Genomic DNA, 20,055 nt, shown 5'->3' with positions numbered 1-20,055 from the left:
GGCTTGGCACAGTGGCTCATGCCTGTAATCCCAGCATTTTGGGAGGCTAAGGTGGGAGGATCTCCCCAGCCCAAGAGTTCTAGACCAGCCTGGGCAACATAGCAAGACCCCATCTCAAAAAAAAAAATTTAATTGGCCAGGCAGAGGTGGGAAGATCACTTGAGCCCAAAGGGTGGATGCTGCAGTGAGCCGCGATGGCACCACTGCACTCCAGCCAGGGCAACAGAGGGAGACCCTGTCTCTAAAACAAACAAACAGACAAACAAGAGTTAACACTGGCCAGATTAGGATTCACCAGATAGTGTTAATATTAGTTTGATTTGAGACTTTAATCAGAGAGCACATGTGTGGTGGGGGTGGGTGTAACCTAAGTCAGGTAGAATCTTTCCAACTTGGTGGGGGGGGCACACTCCTGATTGTAGCCATATGAGTCTGTCAGTGTGGTGGAAGAGGCCATGGTTAATGGGCAGGTAAAAAAGCACCTTGCCTGGAATTGAGTAGAAAGTAAGGCCCTTCAGACCCCATGACACCCTTGGGGACATTTTTTTCAGTAACATCCTAAGATTCATGTACCTTGATGATCTCCATCAACTTATTCATGTGAAGCACCTTTAAACCAGTGGTCTGCAAATTCAGGGGCACAGTAACATCTAACAGGCTGGAGAAAGAACATACTAGAACTTCCATTCCTTTCTCATGTCCTCTTCTAAAAGCTTTGTCAGGGCCAGGCGCGGTGGCTCACGCCTGTAATCCCAGCACTTTGTCTGTAATCCCGAGACAGGCGGATCACGAGGTCAGGAGATCGAGACCATCCTGGCTAACACAGTGAAACCCCATCTCTACTAAAAATACAAAAAAACGAGCCGGGCGTGGTGGCGGGCGCCTGTAGTCCCAGCTACTCGGGAGGCTGAGGCAGGAGAATGGCGTGAACCCGGGAGGCGGAGCTTGCAGTGAGCCGAGATGGCGCCACTGCGCTCCAGCCTGAGTGACACAGCGAGACTCCATCTCAAAAAACAAATAAATAAATAAAAATAAAAGCTTTGTCAGATGTGAGTTGAGTAAGTTGGTCATATAAGAACTATGATTGGGCCGGGCACGGTGGCTCACGCCTGTAATCCCAGCACTTTGGGAGGTCAGGGCAGGCAAATCACAAGGTCAGATCGAGACCAACCTAGCTAACACAGTGAAACCCCGTCTCTACTAAAAATACAAAATAATTAGCCCAGCGTGGTGGTGGGCACCTATAGTCCCACTACTCGGGAGGCTGAGGCGGGAGAATGGCGTGAACCCGGGAGGCGGAGCTTGCAGTGAGCCGAGATTGCGCCACTGCACTCCAGCCTGGGTGACAGAGCGAGACTCTGTCTCAAAAAAAAAAAAAAAGAACTATGATTGGGGAGGACGGTCACTTTCCTGTTCTGCTGATCAGAAGAGATGTTAAGCGTACCTGATTCAAACAGCCTGGAGATCACTGCTTTCAACCATTACCTGCCTTATTTATTTTTAGTTACTGTCCTTTTTTCAGTTTGTTTCCCTCCTCCATGTGCTGACTTTTATTTTGATTTTATTTATGTTTATGTTTAAGACATCCACACGTTCCTCTGCTAAAACCTTGAAAAATAGGCCTTGCCTTAGCCCCAAACACCCCACTCCTGGTAGCTCAGACCCTCTGATCCAACCCTCCAGCCCTGCCGTGTGCCCAGAGCCACCTTCCTCTCCTAAGTACGTCTCTTCTGTCACTCCCCGAACTGGCAGTTCTGGAGCAAAGGAGATGAAACTCAAGGTAAGGAAACCACCTTTGAAAAGAACCAGGCTGCTCTGCTGTGGTTTGCAAATGTGGGGTTTATTTGTTTGTTTGTTTTTTAGCCTCAAAGACCTTTCTTCAAATGAGCTCTGACATAGAAGCACTGTGTAAAATAGTCAGAATTCTGGGCAAAGGGGAAAAGAGAGCTGGGGGCCATCCCTGTCAGCACCCCACAGGCTCTCATAGCAGCAGCCCCTAAGACACCTGGTGGGACCTTGGTTTCGAAATCGCTACTCTAAGGCTGGGCGCGGTGGCTCACACCTGTAATCCCAGCTCTTTGGGAGGCCGAGGAGGGTGGATCACCTGAGATCAGGAGTTCGAGACCAGCCTGGCCAACATGGCGAAACCCTGTCTCCACTAAAAATACAAAAATTAGCCGGGCGTGGTGGTGTGCACCTGTAATCGCAGCTACTCGGGAGGCTGAGGCACAAGGATTGCTTGAACCCCAGAGGCAGAGGTTGTAGTTAGCTCCAGCTTGGGTGACAGAGCAAGACCCTGTCGCAAAAATTTTTTAAACAACAAACCCAGAATTGCTACACTCATTGGGTTCCTTTGCCCATTCCTGGTTTTAGCAAGAGAAATGCTTCCAGATTGCCCTGATCCAGGTAGGACAGCATCACGCCATAGCAACACCGCCCCGTGAGCTCACTCCCCCCTCAACTAGCTTGTGGTCCTTGGTTAATGTCAGTTTCTTTTTTGAGTTTGTGTTATGTCTAAGGGTCATCTGCTGGGTAATGGAACCCAGGGACTGCCCTAGTCCCTAGACTGTGCCATGCCCGAGTCTGCCAGCTTTGTCAGTGATGCTGGTGCTCGCCTCCTCAGGTGCTCGCCTGCTCTGAGCACACCCAAGGAGTTCCTGAGGCCTTAGGGTTGTTTGCGAGAGAATGAAAGAACATGACCTAGCTCTCTTTAGCATCCTTGGTCAGGTTCAACACTGCCTCCAGGGGCCTCTGGTGGAGCCAAACACCATCAACCAAATAAATCCATAATTAGAGTCAGAAAATGGATGTCTGCATATGCATAGTGCACTAATGTCCTGCCGATGATTGACATGGAGTGGAGAGTGATCTGATCATTGCTGTAAGCTCTGCTGGCCTTGGCACAACTCATGCTGATAACTAATGCACACAGTTCCTCTGGGAGGAAATGTCCTCAGGGAACTTGTAGTTTGGGTGGGGACGTGGGTTTGTGTGCCCAGCAAGCCCTCGTGGTTGTAGGAGACACTTGTGGCATCTAGGAGGCAAAGGGTCACCCCAGTCTTAGCCACGTTTTGAGTCAAGGTGGCGGAGTGGGGCTGGTGTTGACTCTTGGTGGCAGTAACTTTTCCCAGTGGCGAAAAACCCCTCTACCATGTTTCATTTACAGGGGGCTGATGGTAAAACGAAGATCGCCACACCGCGGGGAGCAGCCCCTCCAGGCCAGAAGGGCCAGGCCAACGCCACCAGGATTCCAGCAAAAACCCCGCCTGCTCCAAAGACACCACCCAGCTCTGGTAAGAAGAATGTTCTCTTGAATCTTAGAGGAAGCTGAAGCTCTCAGAGGTACAGCCTTCATTTTAGGAGGCCTTAGGTCACTGAGAATGAACAACCCCTGGCAGCTGGTCAGCAGCTTGCAGTTTACTAAGCACTGGAGTCTTCATTGCCTTCTCAGTCCTTTTGATTTCTGAGGCAAATATTGAATCCCTACTTTTTTTGTTTGTTTGTTTTTGTTTTTGAGACAGAGTTTTGCTTTTGTTATCCAGGCTGGAGTGTAGTGGTGTGATCTCAGCTCACTGCATCTGCCACCTCCTGGGTTCAAGTGATTCTCCTACCTCAGCCTCCCTAGTAGCTGGGATTACAGGCACCTGCCATTATGCCCAGCTAATTTTTTGTATTTTTAGTAGAGACAGGGTTTCACCATGTTGGCCAGGCTGGTCTCGAACTCCTGACCTCAGGTGATCCACCTGCCTTGGCCTCCCAAAGTGCTAGGATTACAGGCATGAGCCACCACTCCCGGCCTGAATCCTCACTTTTTATCAATGAAGAAATTGAGGCTGATTCTGCAGCATGATAAAAAATACAGAAAAAGGAAAAAAAAAGAAAGAAAGAAATCGAGCCTCTGAGAGTTTGCTTGACTGAGTCTAACCAGCTCATTTTAAACCCGAGGAAAATGCAGTCACATGACTATTAAGTGGCAGCTCTCGGAGCCTCTCTGGCCACACGTCCAGGGTTCCATAGAGGCGGCCCCAGCATGGCGTGTTTTCAGTCCCCAAATGAGACTCTGGAGACAAATGTCTCTGGAGACAGAGCAGCAGCCTGGATAAGTCACAATGGGTGACGTCACTCAGGGCTCAACCCCTGGGCAGTTTAACTTGCTAAGGACGTTAGGAGTCTGCTGCAAAACCTGAGGGTCTTAGCTGAGCAGTTGCAGGCTGGGCCCGTTGCCCTGGGCTCCTGTGAGTAAAACCCAGTCAGTTTTGAGTACTCAGTAAGGCATCCATCGAGTTATTTTGCAGCCAGGGGTGCTATTAAGAACAGTCGCGGCTGGGCATGGTGGCTCATGCCTGTAATCCCAGCACTTTGGGAGGCCAAGGCGGGCGGATCACCTGAGGTCAGGAGTTCGAGACCAGCCTGGCCAACATGGTGAAACCCTGTCTCTACTAAAAATACAAAAAAATTAGCTGGGCGCAGTGGCGGGCGCCTGTAATCCCAGCTTCTCAGGAGGCTGAGGAAGGAGAATCACTTGAACCCGGGAGGCAGAGGTTGCAGTGAGCTGAGATCGCGCCATTGCACTCCAGATCGCGCCATTGGATGACAAAAGTGAGATTCCTTCTCAAAAAACAAAAACAAAAACAAAAACAGTTGTCCTCTTTGGGGATTAGGGACAGCCTGCCTGAGCACTTCACTCTCCCATTGCCCCAGTGAAGTATTCCAGGCCACTGAGTTTAGACTCTGCACCATGTAGGGGTGTCTGACCTGCACTTGCTCCTTGGTGGCACAGGCAGCCTGTGGCTCTTGCTGCGGGCTATGGCCAAAGCCTGGCCTGGATCTTGGTAACTCTGCTTCTCCCTGGCCTGAGGGAGCTGCCCAGAGGCTGCCCGCCACCTGCTGCGTGTCTTTGTGGTGGCATTTCTCGCACACATGCCGCGCGGTGGCACCCCCAAGGATGGCCATTCACTAAGGCCCATTGTTTTTGTCTTTTCGCTTCGTGTTTTCTGACCTGGTGTTCTTCTCATATACATGTGATCCAGGGATAATTCCCAGAATTTTGATGGGATTTTAAGTAGCGTTTGGATCCTCCTGTTTTTTTCACTTAACATTGGGCCAGTTGACTCACACTCTGTTTTTTGTTGTTGTTTTTTTGAGACGGAGTCTCACTGTGTCACCCAGGCTGAAGTGCAGTGGCACGATCTTGGCATACTGCAACCTCTGCTTCCCAGATTCAAGCAGTTCTCCTGCCTCAGCCTCCTGAGTAGCTGGGACTACAGGCACAGGCCACCACGCCCTGCTAATTTTTGTATTTTTAGTAAAGACAGGGTTTCACCATGTTGGCCAGCCTAGTCTCGAACTCCTGACCTCAAGTGATCCGCCCACCTCGGCCTCCCAAAGTGCTGGGATTACAGGGGACTCACACTTTGTAACAACCTGAAACAAGGTGATGCATTTCCCTTTGGGTCTTACCTACTCTTCAGTGGCTGCCTGCAGGTAGAGAGACCCTCCCCCTTGGGCCCCTCGACCTTGTTTCAGAATGGGGCCCCTGCTGGGCTGTCTCCCTATTTTTCAGATGAAGACATAGGCTTAGGGAGATCAGGTGACTTGCCCACCACCACTCTGCAAGTAAGAAGCATGAAAAGGATTTGGAGCCACCACCAAGCCCACTGGTCACCCTGGATCTCTGAAGTCAGGGAGGCAGGAGGATGGGAGGTCTGAGGAGGCAGAGAGGCTGAGCCTGGAGGCCCTGGAGGCCGAGGCCCCATCTGTTGTTTCCTTATGTGGAAAAGAAGAGGCTTCATTTGTCCGATTGCCGCAGAGCTTACTACTTCAGGAACATCCAAGACATGGAAATCGGCAGGGCGTGGTGGCTCACGTCTATAACCCCGGCACTTTGGGAGGTTGAGGTGGGAGAATCGCTTGAGGCCAGAAGTTCAAGACCAGCCTGAGCAACATAGTCAGACTCCGTCTCTATAAAAAACATTATTTTAAAAAAAGACATGGAAGTCAAATTCTAAAAACTGGTGCTGGCTGGGCGCGGTGGCTTATGCCTGTAATCCCAGCACTTTGGGAGGCCGAGGCGGGTGGATCACCTGAGGTCAAGAGTTCAAGCCCAGCCTGACCAACATGGTAAAACCTCTGCTAAAGAAGTCTTTACTAAAAATACAAAAATCCAGTCTCTACTAAAATAAGTCTCTACTAAAAATACAAAAATTAGCCAGGTGTGGTGCTGTATGCCTGTAATATCAGCTACTCGGGAGGCTGAGGCAGGAGAATCGCTTGATCCTGGGAGGTGGAGGTTGCAGTGAGCCGAGATCACGCCATTGCACTCCAGCCCGGGCATCAGAACGAGACTCCGTCTCAAAAAAAAAAAACCCCAACAAAACAAAACAACAACAAAAGAAAACTAGCGCTTTTTCGTCACTGGCCAAGCTGCCCATTGGCTACATGGGTGCTTCAAAGACCTCCAGGTCTGGCCAGCAGGTATGTGCTACAGCAAATGCCTGGGGCAGCGGCAGGGGCATTGCTGCGGGAAGCTTCTTGACTTGCAGGAAAGCTAAGTTCTCAGACTGCAGGGGAGCTAGGCACACTGCGGCACAGGGTGAGGCCGGCGGTTCTCAGACTTCAGTCTTTGTGGAGCTTGAGAAAAATGAGGCTTTACAGGCCCCACCCCTAGAGATTCTGCTCTATCCACTCTTGAAGGGGATCGAGAAATTTACATTTTGCAAGTCCCCCTTTCCTCCTTGAAAGCTCCGGAGATTCCGACACAGGGTTCCGTGGGCCACACTTTGGAAAACACGGACCCATGAGACAGAAGAGCAGAGTGTTGAAGTGTAACGGGGGCCTGGGAAGTGCAGTAACAGAAGCAAGTTTGAGGGTAAAGGACACCCAGAGGAGGGAGGGACAGCTTCTGCATGGAGAGGAGAGGAGACCCCCCAGCAGCTTCCAGGGTGTTGGAAGGGTGCACTAGTAACTGCTGTGCATGGCAGGTGGGGAACTGTATGGCAGGGCACAGCAGCATGAAGCGGCATGGTTCGTGTGGACAGGTAGGGACAGGCAGGCGTGGAGCAGGCATCCTGTTCTGAAGCCCAGATCCCACAGAGGAGCCAGGGAGCTGGCAGGAGCCCTGAACTAGCCGAACAGCTGAACATTCGCCCTGTGGGGAAAGGGTCAGAAGCGTCCAGGCTTGAGGGCACAGCTGGGTCTCGTCACTGCGTCACCCTTATTTAGGATAAAGGCCCTGAAGAATTGCATTAGAGGTTGGCAAAGCATGTCTACCACCTCCTGGAGCCACCCTGGCCCCTGGGATTATAATTATTAACATTTTCAAATTAAGGCCTCTGAGCTCAGAGAGGGGAAGTGACTTGTCTGAGACCACACAGCTTGTTGGAGCCCATCTCTTGACCCAAAGACTGTGGGGCCGAGTTGGCCACCTCTCTGGGAGCGGGCATTGGATGGTGGTTGATGGTTTTCCATTGCTTTCCTGGGAAAGGGGTGTCTCTGTCCCTAAGCAAAAAGGCACGGAGGAAGAGATGCTTCTCCAGGGCAGCCGCCTGCTGTAGCTGCGCTTCCAACCTGGCTTCCACCTGCCTAACCCAGTGGAGAGCCTGGAAATGGACCCGCGGGACGGGCAGCCCCCAGGGCCTTTTCTGACCCCACCCACCCGAGTCCTGGATTCACTCCCTTCCTTCCTTCCCAGGTGAACCTCCAAAATCAGGGGATCGCAGCGGCTACAGCAGCCCCGGCTCCCCAGGCACTCCCGGCAGCCGCTCCCGCACCCCGTCCCTTCCAACCCCACCCACCCGGGAGCCCAAGAAGGTGGCGGTGGTCCGTACTCCACCCAAGTCGCCGTCTTCCGCCAAGAGCCGCCTGCAGACAGCCCCCGTGCCCATGCCAGACCTGAAGAACGTCAAGTCCAAGATCGGCTCCACTGAGAACCTGAAGCACCAGCCGGGAGGCGGGAAGGTAAGAGTGGCTGGCTGCGCGTGGAGGTGTGGGGGGCTGCGCCTGGAGGGGTAGGGCTGCGCCTGGAGGTGCGCGGTTGAGCGTGGAGTCGTGGGACTGCGCACGGAGGTGCGCGGCTGTGCATGGAGCTGTGGGGCTGCGCCTGGAGGTGTGGGACTCCCCGCACCTGAGCACCTCCGCATAACACCCCAGTCCCCTCTGGACCCTCTTCAAGGAAGTTCAGTTCTTTATTGGGCTCTCCACTACACTGCGAGTGCCCTCCTCAGGCGAGAGAACGTTCTGGCTCTTCTCTTGCCCCTTCAGCCCCTGTTAATCGGACAGAGATGGCAGGGCTGTGTCTCCGCGGCCAGAGGCTCTCATAGTCGGGGCACCCACAGCGGTTCCCCACCTGCCTTCTGGGCAGAACACACTGCCACCCATAGGTGGGCATCTCCACTCGTGGGCCGTCTGCTTAGGTTGGGTTCCTCTGGATTCTGGGGAGATTGGGGGTTCTGTTTTGATCAGCTGATTCTTCTGGGGGCAAGTGGGTGCTCGTGAGCTCTTCAGCTTCCTAAAGGTGGAGAAGCACGGACTTCGGGGGCCTGGCCTGGATCCCTTTCCCCGTTCCTGTCCCTGTGCCCCTCGTCTGGGTGCGTTAGGGCTGACATACACAGGACCACAGTGAAAGAACAGCAGTATGCTTCCTCACTAGCCAGGTGTGGGCGGGTGGGTTTCTGAACCAAGGCCTCTCTGTGGCGGTGAGTAGCCACCTCTGCCCTGCGCTGCAGCGGTTTTCCCTGTGTGTGTGCTCCTGGTAGCTCTGCGCGTGCTCATCTTCTTATAAGAACACCATGGCAGCTGGGCGTAGTGGCTCACGCCTGTAATCCCAGCACTTTGGGAGGCCGAGGTGGGCAGATCACGAGGTCAGGAGTTCGAGACCAACCTGACCAACAGGGTGAAACCTCATCTCTACTAAAAATACAAAAATACCTGGGCGTGGTGCTGGCGTACGCTCGTAATCCCAGCTACTCAGGAGGCTGAGGCAGGAGAATCGCTTGAACCCAGGAGGCAGAGGTTGCAGTGAGCCGAGATGGTGCCACTGCACTCCAGTCTGAGCAACAGAGCAAGACTCTGTCTCAAAACAAAACAAAACAGAAAAAAACCACCATGGCTTAGGGCCCAGCCTGATTACCTCATTTTTCACTTAATCACCTCTCTAAAGGCCCTGTCTCCAAATAGAGTCACATTCTAAGGTACGGGGAGGTGGGGGAGGTTAGGGCTTCAACATGTGAATTTGTGGGGACCACAGTTCAGCCCAGGACCCCACTCCCGCCACCCAGCACTGGGGAACTGGGGAAGGGTGAAGAGGAGGCTGGGGGTGAGAAGGACCACGGCTCACTCTGAGGCTGCAGATGTGCTGGGCCTTCTGGGCACTGGGCCTCGGGGAGCTAAGGGGCTTTCCAGAACCCTGGGCCTGTGTGTCAGCTTGCCTCCCCCACGCAGGCGCTCTCCACACCATTGAAGTTCTTATCACTTGGGCCTGAGCCTGGGGCATGTGGAAGGAGGGTGGCCACCAGTGCATGTGGGCACCTTGCCTCAAACCCTGCCACCTCCCCCCACCCAGGATCCTATGCAGGAGCCCCCCTGCCCCCGAACAAGCTTGTGAGTGCAGTGTCACATCCCGTCAGGATGGAAATGGACCGTCGGGTTAAAAGGGACGCATGTATAGACCCTGCCTCTGTGCATCAAGCCTCTTTTGAGAGCCCCTGCGTGCCAGGCCGTGCACAGAGGTGGAGAAGACTCAGCTGTGCCCTGGAGCACCTCCTCTCCTCGAGGAAAGGACAGACGGTGGCTCCCCTGTGGCTGCGGGGACAAGGGCAGAGCTCCCTGGAACACAGGAGGGAGGGAAGGAAGAGAGCATCTCAGGATCTCCCTCCTGATGGCAAACGATGCAGGTTAAATTAAGGTCCAGCCTCTCCCTGCTCAGCCATGTGGAGCTTGTAGTGGAAGAGGCTCTCTGGACCCTCACACACCACAATGGCCTGGTTAGAGACCTTGGGGAAATAACTCACAGGCGACCCGGGGCCTCTATCCTGTACCACAGCTGAGGGAAACTGTCCAGCGCTCCCACTGGGGACAATGCGCTCCCTCGTCTCCAGACTTTCCAGTCCTCATTCGGTTCTCGAAAGTCACCTCCAGAAGCCCCATCTCGGGACCACCGTGACCTTCATTCTCCAGGGTGCCTGGCCTTGGTGCTGCCCAAGACCCCAGAGGGGCCCTCACTGGCCTTTCCTGCCTTTTCTCCCATTGCCCGCCCATGCACCCCCATCCTGCTCCGGCACCCAGACTGCCATCCAGACACACCCAGGATCTCCTCAAGTCACATAACAGGCAGCACCCGCAAGGTGCTCCCTTCCCCCAAGCCTGAATCTGCTGCTCCCCGTCTGGGGTTCCCCGCCTATGCACCCCCGGGGGCCCCTGGGTTCTGCCATGCCCTGCCCTGTGTCCCACGGTGGGGAATGTCCTTCTCTCCTTATCTCTTCCCTTCCCTTAAACCCAAGTTCAGTTGCCGTCTCCTCCAGGAAGTCTTCCTGGATTCCCCTGTCTCTTCTTACAGCCCCTGTAAACTCTGACCACACTGAACATGTGTCTGCCACTCCCTAGTCTGGGCCATGACTGAGGGTGGAGGCCGAGTCTCACGCATTTTTGCAGCCCCCACAAGACTGTGCAGGTGGCCGGCCCTCATTGAATGCGGGGTTAATTTAACTCAGCCTCTGTGTGGGTGGATGATTCAGGTTGCCAGAGACAGAACCCTCAGCTTAGCATGGGAGGGAGCTTCCCTGTTGACCCTGAGTTCATCTGAGGTTGGCTTGGAAGGTGTGGGCACCATTTGTCCCAGTTCTTACAGCTCTGAAGACAGCAGCAGGAATGGGGCTGAGCAGGGAAGACAACTTTCCATCGAAGGCCCCTTTCAGGGCCAGAAGTGTCCGTCCCACCCTGTGGCTGCCCTGCCTCTGCCCATGAGGGGTGAGAGTCGGGCGACCTCATGCCAAGTTAGAAAGGGGCAGGCAGACAGGGCCCCAGGTTACGATGTCACCACGCTGGGCGGAGACAGCACGTCCAAATCTACTAAAGGGTTAAAGGAGAAAGGGTGACTTGACTTTTCTTGAGATATTTTGGGGGACGAAGTGTGGAAAAGTGGCAGAGGACACAGTCACAGCCTCCCTTAAATGCCAGGAAACCCTAGAAAAATTGTCTGAAACCAAACCTCAGCCATAACAAAGACCAACACATGAATCTCCAGGAAAAAAGAAAAAGAAAAATGTCATACAGGGCCCACGCACAAGAGCCTTTAAAATGACACACTGAAGTCTCAGGCCTCCTCCTCCTAGACTGGCCTGAAGGCTCCACGAGGTTTTGCTGAGACCTTTGGGTCCCTGTGGCCTCATGTAGTGCCCAGCATGCAGTAAGTGCTCCATAAATGTTTGGCTACAAAAGAGGCAAAGCTGGCGGAGTCTGAAGAATCACTCAGTCCTGCCGGAACAGATGCTCACACCGAAGGGAAAAGAGCAGGAGCCAAGTCACATTTGGGAACCTGCAGAGGCTGAAAACTGCCGCAGATTGCTGCAAATCATTGGAGGAAAAACGGAAAACGTCTGTTTTCCCCTTTGTGCTTTTCTCTGTTTTCTCCTTTGTGCTTTTCTCTGTTTTCAGGATTTGCCACAGTGAACATATATTGCTTTGGGGCCCCAGATGGAATTATTTTGAAAGGAAAATGCAGATAATCAGGTGGCCGCACTGGAGCACTAGCTGGGTAGGGGTAGAGATTGCAGGGAAAGAGGAGGAGCTGGGTGGGGTGCCAGGCAGGAAGAGCCCGTAGGCCCCGCCAATCTTGTGGGAGTCGTGGGCGGCAGTGTTCCATCCTGACTGTAAAAGGGAGCACCTGGCGGGAAGAGGGAATTCTTTTAAACATCATTCCAGTGCCCGAGCCTCCTGGACCTGTTGTCATCTTGGGGTGGGCCTCCCCTGGGTGACTCTAGTGTGCAGCCTGGCTGAGACTCAGTGGCCCTGGGTTCTTACTGCTGACACCTACCCTCAACCTCAACCACTGCGGCCTCCTGTGCACCCTGATCCAGTGACTCATTTTCCACTTTCAGTCCCAGCTCTATCCCTATTTGCAGTTTCCAAGTGCCTGGTTCCTCAGTCAGCTCAGACCCAGCCAGGCCAGCCCCTAGGTCCCACATCCCCTTTGCCAAGCTCATCCCCGCCCTGTTTGGCCTGCAGGAGTGGGAGTGTGTCCAGACACAGAGACAAAGGACCAGCTTTTAAAACATTTTGTTGGGGCCAGGTGTGGTGGCTCACACCTAATCCCAACACTTGGGGAGGCCAAGGCAGAAGGATCACTTGAGTCCAGGAGTTCGAGACCAGCCTGGGCACCATAGGGAGACCCTGTCTCTACAATTTTTTTTTTAATTAGCTGGGCCTGTTGGCACTCTCCTGTAGTTCCAGCTACTCCAGAGGCTGAGGTGGGAGGACCGCTTGAGCCTGGGAGGTCAGGGCTGCAATGAGCCATGTTCACACCACTGAACGCCAGCCTGGGTGAGACCCTGTATCAAAAAAGTAAAGTAAAATGAATCTTATACATTATATTAAGGTGCCCCAAATTGTACTTAGAAGGATTTCATAGTTTTAAATACTTTTGTTATTTAAAAAAATTAAATGACTGCAGCATATAAATTAGGTTCTCAATGGAGGGGAAAAAGAATACAAGAAAAGAAATAAGAATCTAGAAACAAAGATAAGAGCAGAAATAAACCAGAAAACACAACCTTGCACTCCTAACTTAAAAAAAAATGAAGAAAACACAACCAGTAAAACAACATATAACAGCATCAAAAGCTGGCTCCTGGCTGGGCGCGGTGGCACATGCCTGTAATCCCAACACTTTGGGAGGCCGATGCTGGAGGATCACTTGAGACCAGGAGTTCAAGGTAGCAGTGAGCTATGATCATACCACTACACCCTAGCCTGGGCAACAAAGCGAGACTGAGACTCTATTTAAAAAAAAAAAAAAAAAAAAATGCTGGTTCCTTCCTTATTTCGTTCCTTTATTCATTCACTCAGACAACATTTATGGGGCACCTCTGAGCACCAGGCTCTGTGCTAAGAGCTTTTACCCCCAGGGTCCAGGCCAGGGGACAGGGGCAGGTGAGCAGAGAAACAGGGCCAGTCACAGCAGCAGGAGGAATATAGGGTGGAGAGCTTGGCCAGGGCAGGACATGCAGGGGGAGCAGCCCGCACAAGTCAGCAAGCCAGAGAAGACAGGCAGACCCTTGTTTGGGACCTGTTCAGTGGCCTTTGAAAGGACAGCCCCCACCCAGAGTGCTGGGTGCAGGAGCTGAAGGAGGATAGTGGAACGCTGCAACGTGGAGCTCTTCAGAACAAAAGCAAAATAAAGAACTGGAGGCAGCTGGGGCAGCAGAGGGCGTGTGTTCGGTGCTAAGGGGTGTGAAGCTTGAGCGCTAGGAGAGTTCACACTGGCAGAAGAGAGGTTGGGGAGCTGCAAGCCGCTGGACATCGCCCGACAGGACAGAGGGTGGTGGAGGGTGGCCCCGAAGAGAGGCTCAGTTCAGCTGGCAGTGGCCATGGGAGTGCTGAAGCAGGCGGGCTGTCGGCATCTGCTGGGGAGGGTTAAGCAGGGGTGAGGGCCCAGCCTCAGCAGCCCTTCTTGTGGGGGTCGCTGGGAAACATAGAGGAGAGCTGAAGAAGCAGGGAGTCCCAGGGGCCATGCAGGGTGAGAGAGAAGTTGCTCATGTGGGGCCCAAGCTGCAGGATCAGGAGAACTGGGGACCCTGTAGCTGCCAGCCGGGAGAAGGGGGTGTGCAGGATCATGGCCAGGGAAGGGCCCAGGGGCCCGAGCATGGGGGGGGCCTGGTTGGATCTGAGAAGATGGAGCTAAAGTCACTTTCTCGGAGGATGTCCAGGCCAATAGTTGGGATGTGAAGACCTGAAGCAGCACAGAGCCTGGAAGCCCAGGATGGACAGAAACCTACCTGAGCAGTGGGGCTTTGAAAGCCTTGGGGGTGCAATATTCAAGATGGCCACAAGACGGCGATAGAATGCTGTAACTGTTTCTTGGTTCTGGGCCGCAGCCTGGGTGGCTGCTTCCTTTCCTGTGTGTACTGATTTGTTTCTCTTTGTTGAGACAGCGTCTTGCTGGGTTGCCCAGGCTGGAGTGCAGTGGTGCGATCATAGCTCACTGCAACCTTGAAGTCCTGAGCTCAAGAGATCCCTCCACCTCAGCCTCCTGAGTAGTTGGGACCACAGGCTTGCACCACAGTGCCCAGCTAATTTCTTTTATTTTTTGTAGAGATGGGGTTTCACTGTGTTGCCCAGGATGGTCTTGAACTTCTGGGCTCAAGTGATCCTCCTGCCTCAGCCTCCCAAATTGCTGGGATTACAGGTGTGAGCCACCATGCCTGACCTTCTCTTTTTAAGGGTGTGTGTGTGTATGTGTGTGTGTGTGCGTGCGTGTGCACTCTCGTCTTCACCTTCCCCCAGCCTTGCTCTGTCTCTACCCAGTCACCTCTGCCCACCTCTCTGATCTGTTTCTCCTTTTACCCCTCTTTCCTCCCTCCTCATACACCAGAACTGAGTATTCTAAAGATACATTTTATTTATTTATTTATTTATTTTGAGACAGAGTCTCACTCTGTCACCCAGGCTGGAGTGCAGTGGTGCAATCTCGGCTCACTGCAACCTCCGCCTCCCAGGTTGAAGCAACTCTCCTGCCTCAGCCTCCCTAGTAGCTGGGATTACAAGCACACACCACCATGCCTAGCAAATTTTTATATTTTTAGTAGAGGAGGGGTTTCACCATGTTTGCCAAGCTGGTCTTAAAATCCTGGCCTCAGGTGATCTGCCTACCTTGGCCTCCCAAAGTGCTGGGATTACAGGTGTGAGCCACCACGCCTGGCCTCAAAAATACATTATATTTAATAGCAAAGCCCCAGTTGTCACTTTAAAAAGCATCTATGTAGAACATTTATGTGGAATAAATACAGTGAATTTGTACGTGGAATCATTTGCCTCTCCTCGATCAGGGCCAGGGATGCAGGTGAGCTTGGGCTGAGATGTCAGACCCCACAGTAAGTGGGGGGCAGAGCCAGGCTGGGACCCTCCTCTAGGACAGCTCTGTAACTCTGAGACCCTCCAGGCATCTTTGCCTGTACATCAGTGCTTCTGAAAAATCTTGTGTAAATCAAATCATTTTAAAGGAGCTTGGGTTCATCACTGTTTAAAGGACAGTGTAAATAATTCTGAAGGTGACTCTACCCTGTTATTTGATCTCATCATTGGCCAGCTGACTTGACAGGACATAGACAGGTTTTCCTGTGTCAGTTCCCAAGCTGATCACCTTGGACTTAAAGAGAAGGCTTGTGTGGGCATCCAGTGCCCACCCTGGGTTAAATTCCCAGCAGAGTATTGCACTGGGCCTGCTGAGCCTGGTGAGGCAAAGCACAGCACAGCACGCACCAGGCAGTGCTGGAGACAGGCCAAGCCTGGGCCAGCCTGGGAGCCAACTGTGAGGCACGGGGCTGTCGGGCTGTGGGGCTGCAGGCTTGGGGCCAGGGAGGGAGGGCTGGGCTCTTTGGAACAGCCTTGAGAGAACTGAACCCAAACAAAACCAGATCAAGGTCTAGTGAGAGCTTAGGGCTGCTTTGGGTGCTCCAGGAAATTGATTAAACCAAGTGGACACACACCCCCAGCCCCACCTCACCACAGCCTCTCCTTCAGGGTCAAACTCTGACCACAGACATTTCTCCCCTGACTAGGAGTTCCCTGGATCAAAATTGGGAGCTTGCAACACATCGTTCTCTCCCTTGATGGTTTTTGTCAGTGTCTATCCAGAGCTGAAGTGTAATATATATGTTACTGTAGCCGAGAAATTAAATTTCAGGATTCTGATTTCATAATGACAACCATTCCTCTTTTCTCTCCCTTCTGTAAATCTAAGATTCTATAAAGGGTATTGACTTAATGTGACAATTGGCAGTAGTTCAGGTCTGCTTTGTAAATACCCTTGTGTCTATTGCAAAATCTCACAAAGGCTTGTTGCCTTTTTTGTGGGGTTAGAACAAGAAAAAGCCACATGGAAAAAACATTTCTTTTTTGTTTTTTTTGTTTGTTTGTTTGTTTGTTTGAGACGGAGTCTCACTCTGTCGCCCAGGCTGGAGTGCAGTGGTGTGATCTCCGCCCACTGCAAGGTCCACCTTCTGGGTTCATGCCATTCTCCTGTCTCAGCCTCCGAAGTAGCTGAGACTACAGGTGCCCGCCACCACACCTGGCTAATTTTTTTGTATTTTTAGTAGAGACGGGGTTTCACCGTGTTAGCCAGGATGGTCTCAATCTCCTGAACTCGTCATCTGCCTACCTCGGCCTCCCAAAGTGCTGGGATTACAGGCGTGAGCCACCGCGCCCGACCGGAAAAAAAATTTCTAAGTATGTGGGAGATACTGAGTTATTGCTTAATGTCCTTTGATTCATTTGTTTAATTTCTTTTATGGATTAGTACAGAAAACAAAGTTCTCTTCCTTGAAAAACTGGTAAGTTTTCTTTGTCAGATAAGGAGAGTTACGTAACCCATGACATTTCCCTTTTTGCCTCAGCGTCCAGGAAGCTCAAAGTTAAATGTAATGATCACTCTTGTAATTGTCAGTGTTGATGCCCTTCCCTTCTTCTAATGTTACTCTTTACATTTTCCTGTTTTATTATTGTGTGTGTTTTCTAATTCTAAGCTGTTCCCACTCCTTTCTGGAAGCAGGCAAATCTTCTAAGACTTATCCAGTGAAAAGTTATGAATAAAAAATAATCGTCAAGCCTACAGGTGCTGAGGCTACTCCAGAAGCTGAGGCCAGAGGACCACTTGAGCCCAGGAATTTGAGACCTGGGCTGGGCAACATAGCAAGACCCTATCTCCATTAAAACTATTTTTTTTTATTTAAAAAATAATCTGCAAAGAAGGAGTTTCTGTGGGATTCCTTAAAATCGGAGGGTGGCATGAATTGATTCAAAGACTCGTGCAAAGGGCGACAGTGACTCCTTGAGAAGCAGTATGAGAAAGCCTGTCCCACCTCCTCCCGCAGCCTGGGCTGAGGCACTGTCACAGTGTCTCCTTGCTGGCGGGAGAGAATTTCAACATTCACCAAAAACTAGTATTGTTTTTATTAGGTTTATGAGGCTGTAGCCTTGAGGACAGCTCAGGACAACTTTGTTGTCACATAGATAGCCTGTGGCTACAAACTCTGAGATCTAGATTTTTCTGTGGCTGCTTCTGACCTGAGAAAGTTGCAGAACCTCAGTGGGCCTCACGTGGCATCCTTGTCCTTAATGAGGGGACGGTGGGCAAGAAGGGTGACGTGGCACTAGAGATTTATCCATCTCTAAAGGAGGAGTGGATTGTACATTGAAACACCAGAGAAGGAATTACAAAGGAAGAATTTGAGTATCTAAAAATGTAGCTCAGGCACTCCTGTGTTGATTGCAGCGCTATTCACAATAGCCAAGATTTGGAAGCAACCCAAGTGTCCATCAGCAGACAAATGGATAAAGAAAATGTGGTGCATATACGCAATGGAATACTATTCAGCCATGAAAAAGAATGAGAATCTGTCATTTGAAACAACATGGGTGGAACTGGAGGACATTATGTTAAGTGAAATAAGCCAGACAGAAGGACAGACTTCACATGTTCTCACACATTTGTGGGAGCTAAAAATTAAACTCACGGAGATAGAGAGTAGAAGGATGGTTACCAGAGGCTGAGAAGGGTGGAGGGGAGTAGGGAGAAAATGGGGATGGTTAATGGGTACAAAAACGTAGTTAGCATGAATAGATCTAGTACTGGATAGCACAGCAGGGTGACTACAGTCAACAGTAATTTATAGTACATTTAAAAACAATTAAAAGAGTGTAATTGGACTGGCTAACACGGTGAAACCCCGTCTCTACTAAAAATACAAAAATTAGCTGGGCACGGTGGCTCACGCCTGTAATCCCAGCACTTTGGGAGGCTGAGGCGGGCCAATCACGAGGTCAGGAGATCGAGACCATCCTGGCTAACATGGTGAAACCCCGTCTCTACTAAAAATACACACACAAAAAAATTAGCCGGGCATGGTGGCGGGCGCCTGTAGTCCCAGCTACTCGGGAGGCTGAGGCAGGAGAATGGCATGAACCCAGGAGGTGGAGCTTGCAGTGAGCCGAGATCGCGCCACTGCACTCCAGCCTGGGCGACAAGGCAAGACTCTGTCTCAAAAAATAAAATAAAATAAATAAAAAGAGTATAATTGGAATGTTTATAACACAAGAAATGATAAATGCTTGAGGTGATAGATACCCCATTCACCCTGATGTGATTGATACCCCATTCACCCTGATGTGATTATTGCACATTGTATGTCTGTATCTAAATATCTCATGTACCCCACAAGTATATACACCTACTATGTACCCATATAAATTTAAAATTAAAAAATTATAAAACAAAAATAAATAAGTAAATTAAAATGTAGGCTGGACACCGTGGTTCACGCCTGTAATCCCAGTGCTTTGTGAGGCTAAGGTGAGAGAGTCACTTGAGCCTAGGAGTTTGAGACCGGCCTGGGTGACATAGCGAGACCCCATCATCACAAAGAATTTTTAAAAATTAGCTGGGCATGGTAGCACATACCAGTAGTTCCAGCTACTTGGGAGACCAAGGCAGGAGGATTGCTTGAGCCCAGGAGTTTAAGACTGCAGTGAGCTACGATGGCGCCACTGCATTCCAGCCTGGGCGACAGAGTGAGACCTTGTCTCTATTTTAAAAATAGTAAAAATAATAAATAAAAATAAATTAAAATGTAAATATTTGTATGTTAGAAAAAATATACCCATCAGCAAAAAGGGGGTAAAGGAGCGATTTCAGTCATAATTGGATAGATGCAGAATAAGCCAGCAATGCAGTTTCCTTTATTTTGGTCAAAAAAATAAGCAAAACAATGTTGTAAACACCCAGTGCTGGCAGCAATATGGTGAGGCTGGCTCTCTCACCAGGGCTCACAGGGAAAACTCATGCAACCCTTTTATTTAGAAAGCCATGTGGAGAGTTGTACCAAGAGGTTTTAGAATATTTATAACTTTGACCCAGAAATTCTATTCTAGGACTCTGTGTTATGAAAATAACCCATCATATGGAAAAAGCTCCCTTCAGAAAGAGGTTCACGGGAGGCTGTTTGTATTTTTTTTCTTTGCATCAAATCCAGCTCCTGCAGGACTGTTTATATTACTGAAGTACAAAGTGGAGTGAATCAATACAAATGTTGGATAGCAGGGGAACAATATTCACAAAATGGAATGGGACATGTTATTAAACATAGTGCTTCTGATGACCATAGACCATAGAGAATGCTTAGGATATGATATCACTTCTTTTGTTGTTTTTTGTTTTTTGAGATGAAGTCTCATTCTGTCACCCAGGCTGGAGTTCAGTGGCGCGATCTCAGCTCACTGCAACCTCCATCTCCCAGGTTCAAGCGATTCTCCTGCCTCAACCTCCCGGGTAGCTGGGTTGCGCACCACCATGCCCAGCTAACTTTTGTCTTTTTAGTACAGACGGGGTTTCACCATGTTGGCCAGGCTGTTCTTGAACTCCTGACGTCAGGTGATCCACCCACCTTGACCTCCCAAAGTGCTGGGATTACAGGCATGAGCCACCGCACCCGGACTAGGATATAATATCGCTTCTTAGAGCAAGATACAAAATTGCACGTGCACAATAATTCTGCCAAGCAGAGGTATACAGGGGTAGTTATATATAGTTATATATAAATGAGACTTCAAAGAAGTACAACAAAATGCAATCGTGATTGTGTTAGGGTGGTAAGAAAACGGTTTTTGCTTTGATGAGCTCTGTTTTTTAAAATCGTTATATTTTCTAATAAAAATACATAGTCTTTTGAAGGAACATAAAAGATTATGAAGAAATGAGTTAGATACTGATTCCTATTGAAGATTCAGACAAGTAAAATTAAGGGGAAAAAAAACGGGATGACCCAGAAGTCAGGCTGGAGTTCCAACCCC

At 50.8% G+C, this 20,055-nt stretch overlaps 2 protein-coding genes across 3 annotated transcripts in view; both read left to right on the top strand.

Annotated features, from left to right (window-relative positions):
* The window catches only part of MAPT (microtubule associated protein tau), a 127,797-nt gene that overhangs the window by 93,042 nt on the left and 14,700 nt on the right, over positions 1-20,055 (top strand). Inside the window, exons 9-11 of one of the 2 annotated variants that reach the window (XM_002827397.5) lie at positions 1,583-1,780; positions 3,167-3,293; positions 7,691-7,956. In XM_002827397.5, coding sequence (XP_002827443.1) covers positions 1,583-1,780; positions 3,167-3,293; positions 7,691-7,956 — 591 coding nt within the window. The remainder of the gene's footprint in view (positions 1-1,582; positions 1,781-3,166; positions 3,294-7,690; positions 7,957-20,055) is intronic. The other variant, XM_009251629.4, reaches the window with a different exon arrangement.
* On the top strand, positions 10,507-18,778 carry STH (saitohin). Its single transcript, XM_054537163.2, has one exon. The coding sequence runs from the start codon at positions 10,608-10,610 to the stop codon at positions 11,088-11,090; it is 483 nt and encodes a 160-aa protein (XP_054393138.2). The 5' UTR covers positions 10,507-10,607; the 3' UTR covers positions 11,091-18,778.

The sequence above is a fragment of the Pongo abelii genome, chromosome 19 (assembly GCF_028885655.2).
Source record: "Pongo abelii isolate AG06213 chromosome 19, NHGRI_mPonAbe1-v2.0_pri, whole genome shotgun sequence".
NCBI classification, from domain to species: Eukaryota; Metazoa; Chordata; class Mammalia; order Primates; family Hominidae; genus Pongo; species Pongo abelii.
Note: the sequence above shows the minus strand (reverse complement) of the source record. Positions and strands in the feature narration are given on the sequence as shown.